The 5,590-nt window shown below is 40.8% G+C and overlaps 1 protein-coding gene across 2 annotated transcripts in view; it reads left to right on the plus strand.

The window, feature by feature from the left end:
• LOC104956471 (ral guanine nucleotide dissociation stimulator-like 1) overlaps positions 1-5,590 on the plus strand; it is a 16,378-nt gene that overhangs the window by 1,347 nt on the left and 9,441 nt on the right. For both annotated transcript variants that reach the window (XM_010783954.1, XM_010783953.1), the window contains exons 2-6: positions 3,159-3,448; positions 4,469-4,513; positions 4,622-4,821; positions 4,937-5,088; positions 5,169-5,417. In XM_010783954.1, the coding sequence (XP_010782256.1) occupies positions 3,159-3,448; positions 4,469-4,513; positions 4,622-4,821; positions 4,937-5,088; positions 5,169-5,417 (936 nt within the window). The remainder of the gene's footprint in view (positions 1-3,158; positions 3,449-4,468; positions 4,514-4,621; positions 4,822-4,936; positions 5,089-5,168; positions 5,418-5,590) is intronic.

Consider the following 5,590-nt stretch of genomic DNA (forward strand, 5'->3'; position numbering starts at 1 on the left):
CGGGCCAGATCTAATAGTAATTAGAAATTATCCTGCGGGCCGAAATTAAATCCACAGAGGGCCTGATTTGGCCCCCGGGCCTTGAGTTTGACACATGTGACATACATCCTTGTTTTTATGGGCACAATATCGACTTTTTTTATTTTATGTTGGGAAGTAACATCAATATAACTCACATTTTTAAACAGTAAGTGTTTTCAACAGACTTGTTCTATTGTTCCGATGCTGCAGAATATCATGACCATGACTGTGTTTACTTCCTGTGTCTAAGTCTGTCATTCAAGACAGACATGATCTGCTTTTCCATTCAAACCAAAATGCTGTAGACGCCAACATGGAGGAGTGTTGTGGTTTTGGATCTGGATGTCAGTCGTGCCCAGTGCCTCCATCGCTGAGTTACAGTCGGACACAATGCACAGTTTCTCCTCTGTGGAGAAAACAAACGCTCCCAGTTTCTGTGAGGGACAATGGGGTTTGTGTGATACTGGTTAGCAGACAATGCAGCTACACGTCTGTCTCTGCATGAAGTCCTCCCGTTTACAGTGGATACGCAATTTAACATGATTGTTGTGAGCAGGCATGACCTTCAGACAATACTGTACATTCAAAAAACTGTTTTGATGGAAGAAGATGGGTAGTGGTTGGACTAATTCAAACCCCTTTTGAGACGAGTGATTTTCTACTTTGGAGCATATTGAATGTTGAGGTGTTTTCACTCCTGGGTGTCTGTATGGATTTGTGAATCATTTGCATGTTAACTAGACAGATTAGGCAACGTTTTGCAAGACTGGATGTTATTATACAACACATGAGGCATTTTAAAGGAAGTCTACTAGTGAAGTGTTCTTGTTATGGCTTCGGTTTGGGCATTGGGATTGAAATAAAGAAATCCTGTGTTACAAATTGGGTCAGGAAGTTTGGAAGGCGTGGTATTTTGGAAGTGTCATGGAGGTTTTCGTTTACATTTCATCCAAACGTTATGCTTATTCCAAAAAATAGGATTCTGCGAGATTTAGTTTCCAAGAAATGTGAGAATTGCAGTTTTTTTGCCCCTGGGAAGTCCTCTATATAATTTAAATGCCGTGTACACAGCTGTATCTGTCCCCCTACCAACATTCACGGCTCTAAAAGTAAATCTTCGGAAGACATTGAAACCCTTCTAACACGTTTTTTTAGAGTGGAAAACGGTGCAATTTCATTGTTAAGTCTCAAAAAGAAAATTGAACAACATCAAATTGCAAACAAAACCTGTTTTGTGGTGCAGGAGAGGTGATTTGATTATGCAAAGGAGAAAGAGAAAACAATTTTGTTTCCTTGAATTTTGAGCAGTAACCCTTATTATTTAGTTGGTGGTAGCTTATATACATATTGTTAGGCGGCTTCTTTGGAACTGTTTAATTTATGCGTCACAGCTGTTGTACTTCACATAATCAGAGCCTGAACAAGGCCCTCAGTATTCCTACTCGATTAACCCTTGTGCATTGTGTGTGCTGTGTCTAGTGCTATTGAGCGATCTGGAGGAGCCATGACTCAAACACTCATTAATACGTCTCCACGAGATCAAACAAGGTGTGTTCTCATGTCTGAATAATATATAACAAAAACAGTATGTCTATACAAAATCATGACCCTTGTTGCTAAACTAGCTTACAGTTGTCCAAGGCTTTTTTTTAATTGGTTACTGAGGAATACTTCTGGGAACTTGTTGGCATTTAGGCTGTGTTTTGCTTTTGATGTGCTAACCTTTGATAATCCTGTATTTGTCCATAAACATTCATGTGAACCTATAAAATTCTGGGAAATTTCAGGTTTTTAAATGAAAGTCAGTGGAATAATGGAGTAAGCAAATCCTGCGTAGTGGTATTGGTCCATAAACAAGAACCTATAACGTTCTAGGAAATATCCACTTCCCGTGTAATTGTTAAATGGAAACCAAGTACAGGCTAAACCCAACCTGTAGAGTTTGCACGTTAAGCCGTTTGTGCAGTCGTTGGAAATAATGGTCCTGAGTAAGCACATTTAGCCTAATTTCAGTAATCCATAAACGTTCCCATGGACCTATACAACTCTGGGAAATGTCAGGTTTTCTGTGCAATTGTTGCAATGCAAACCAAGCTCTAGCTAACACCAGCATCTAGAGTTTGTGAGGACCTGATAATTATGACCATCACACACTAAGCCGTTTGTGCAGTATTTGTAGACGTGGTTCTTAGTAAGCAGATTTTGCGTAGTTGTTGTGGTTCACATTGGATCAGTGGGAGTTGGGATGGTATGTCACTTGTTTGTGTTGGTTCACCTTGACATGGAGGCTCTCTTTTCTATTTTTGCACCCACCCTCTTACCCTGATGTTTTCACCAAAAACATTACTACATATAGTGTGTGTGTATATGTATATTGTATATATATTGTGTATATATATACAATATATATATATATTGTGTGTATTGCACGTATACCTTTGGTACCCGAGCAGAACAGTGAATGACACATACCTATACGGTTTTTATAAGAAATCACTCCTGCTTGGACTTTTTCACATTTTATTCTTGCAAGAGTAGTTTATTAATGGGTCAAACAATCAGCTGGTCCTACTTTTTTTGTAATATATTCATTGACATTTGGCAGCAAACCATTACAGTGTTGTTTCAAGACATAGTAATTGTACATCTTAAGTTCGTCTTTTTTTACACAAAGATAAAATAAAAACAGTAAAAAGTATGAACATTAGGGAGTGATCAGCACTTCACAGTAAAATCATACGTTTGTAAAAACAAAATCTGGCTTATGAGGTTTTACGAAATCAGTCCACTTTCTCCATCGTGACACAAATAGTTCCAGTTTGGGATTGACAGATGATGTTATCCCCTCCATTTTGTAAATATCATTGTAATATCCATCCATGCGTTTAACGCTGGGCTATCTGCTGATAACCACTTCCTTGTAACAGCTTTTTTACTCACCACCAGCAACATTTAATACATATTTGTCCATTCTTGAGTTACGAGTCCAAAAATCAAAGTCTTACTCTCCATGGACACATGACATTTGAAAATATCTTGTAAGGCATTATGTATCTCTCTCCAAAAGACCTCAAAAAAGGAGGAAACACTTTATAATATACTTTCACTTACAAGCAATCATTACTTCCCTTCCCCAGAACCCAGTGCAGGAGTGGGGCGAGGAGTTCGAGGATGGCGCGATTTATGGGATTACTCTTCGTCGAGAACCCGTCCCTTCCTCCCCAAACCTCGGAGCGGAGGGTCCATGTTGTGCTTTTGTTCAGTACCGAACCTGCAAGGTGCGGCGTCTGAAAGCTGCCACCCTGGACCTCCTCGTGAATCAGATCCTCGACCCTGAGAACCAGGAGCAGGACTACAGCCGCATCTTCCTCTCCACATACAGGACCTTCATCAGTACCTCGAAGCTTATAGAGCTGCTCTTTCACAGGTACAATCAATGTTCACATCACTGTATGCCTGTTCTGGTCTTTTCTTCTTAATGGGTAGTTTGCCGTTTTGTTGAATACACTTATGGGCTTTCTTGCCAAAAGTTCTGAAGATTGATACCACTCATGCCTATACAGCAAATATGAAGCTACAGCTAACATCTGGTTAGCTTAGCACCAATGAGGTTGAAAATGCTAGCCTGGCTTTGTCAGAAATAGTATTTATAAAAAAAAAAAATTTGACAAGTGTACTTAAAAAAAGTGTAGACTTCAATCAGGTGTGAGTACAGCAACCACTGCAATGTTTGATTGATTACATAAGTACAAAACACGATAGCTTGGAGTGCAAATCTTGACCGGAGCAATTTATAATCCTCAAGTCAATTTTCAGGAAACTACCGGAAATTACTCGTTTTTTTTAAGGGTATGTTAAATGTTTCCAGATGTTAACCTAACTGGCTGCTCAGTTAGCTTAGCAAAAAACTATTCCTTCAGTGGTAAGAGTTACATATTTCAGTCCCCCCTAATTAACATTGTCCATTCAAGCACACTTTTCCTAAGTTTCCCTTTTTGCTTTGGTTGTATGTTTTTATTCCTACGATGCTGACATTTAGCCCAGTTAAACCTGTTCTATGGTTTTCCGATCAGAAAGCACAGGCTCATGTTTGAACATGATGAAGAGCCTCAGGTGAAAAGTAATCTCCTTTGTGCTGGATTCTGGGAAAACAACACGGGTGGTGCTTGTTGCTCACGCAGAGTCACCAAGTTGAGTCAGGATCTTTTTATACATTGTGTCGCTGACATAGCAACCATGTCTTTGATGTAGTAATAAGTACCTAGCAGCAGGTGATCATCATCCTGAGGCTTTCAACAACAATTATGGACGGAGTGGTTTTAGACTGTGGTTGGCACGTTTCAAGGTCAGGGTTAGGATAGTTGGAGGGCAGGAGCACATGGTAATTAAAAGATTTACAGAAAACAGCAAAAGGAGTATAAAAAAAGTATGTTTTTCTTCCCATTAGAGACAATGCTGCCTCAGATCTGGACAACAGTGAATGCTACAACAGGTGGGTTACAGATGTTCCTTAATGCACAGTGTTCTTGAACCTATCCGGGTTAGTTTTAATATATTACTCTGTTGTTGTGTAAGTAGTAATGAATCTCTGCCTCCTCAGCCCTCTCTTGGCCTTTGTCCAGACATGGTTGGATGAGTACAGCGAGGACTTCAGGGACTCTCCCCTTCACCCGGCACTCAGGTTGCTTCTGGATCACCTGAGGATCAGTTCTGCAGTTCATCACAACATGCGGAGCCAACCTAACTTCAGCTCTTTGGCCGGGCAAACTGAGGCACTGCTCAATACGTTTCAGAACGAAGGTGATCCTCCGTTCCATGACACGAACAAATGATAAGGGCTTTCTTTTTGCTATACCATCGTATGAAATCCATAAAGACATGCTCACTGTTTCTTGATCTCTATGTGTGTCTTCAGAAGCTGATAAAGATGTTAGTTCTGCTGATGAGGAGCAAGACGAGGAGGCTTCTGGTGATGATGATTCAGGATGTGAGAACTCTCCGGATCAAGGTGGATTCATGGACTTCTCCGCGGCAGCCATTGCAGATCAACTCACCCGAATGGACTCGGTATGCGAGAGGATGGAATTTATTTCTTGGGTTTTACATTCGTAATCAAAGACTAATGATTGGTTTTCATGGCGTTTCAGTCTCTGTTTGTCAAAGTGGTGCCGTACCAGTGTCTGGGATGTGTGTGGTCGCAACGAGACAAGAAGGAAAACATGTCTCCCACTATCCGAGCCACCATTGTGCAGTTCAACGCCGTCACTAACCGGGTCATCATGTCCCTGCTCTGCCAGCCTACAGACTCCAACTTCAGTCCAACTTCCTCCAACGGGCCTCAAACCTCTCCGGCTCAAAGGGCCCGCATCATAGAGAAGTGGATCAGAGTAGCACAGGTTAGTGGCTAAAGACGTAGCTTAACTCAATCCAAAGATAGGACTTCTTTAACTAGTCCTTTACAGAGATGGCAAAAGTACACACATCCTTTACTCAAGTAGAAGTACAGACACTCATGTTTAAAGATACTCTGGTGAAAGTAGAAGTACTGACTAAACTTCTTTACTCAAGT

The sequence above is a fragment of the Notothenia coriiceps genome, unplaced genomic scaffold (assembly GCF_000735185.1).
Source record: "Notothenia coriiceps isolate Sejong01 unplaced genomic scaffold, NC01 NC01_scaffold00026095, whole genome shotgun sequence".
NCBI lineage: Eukaryota > Metazoa > Chordata > Actinopteri > Perciformes > Nototheniidae > Notothenia > Notothenia coriiceps.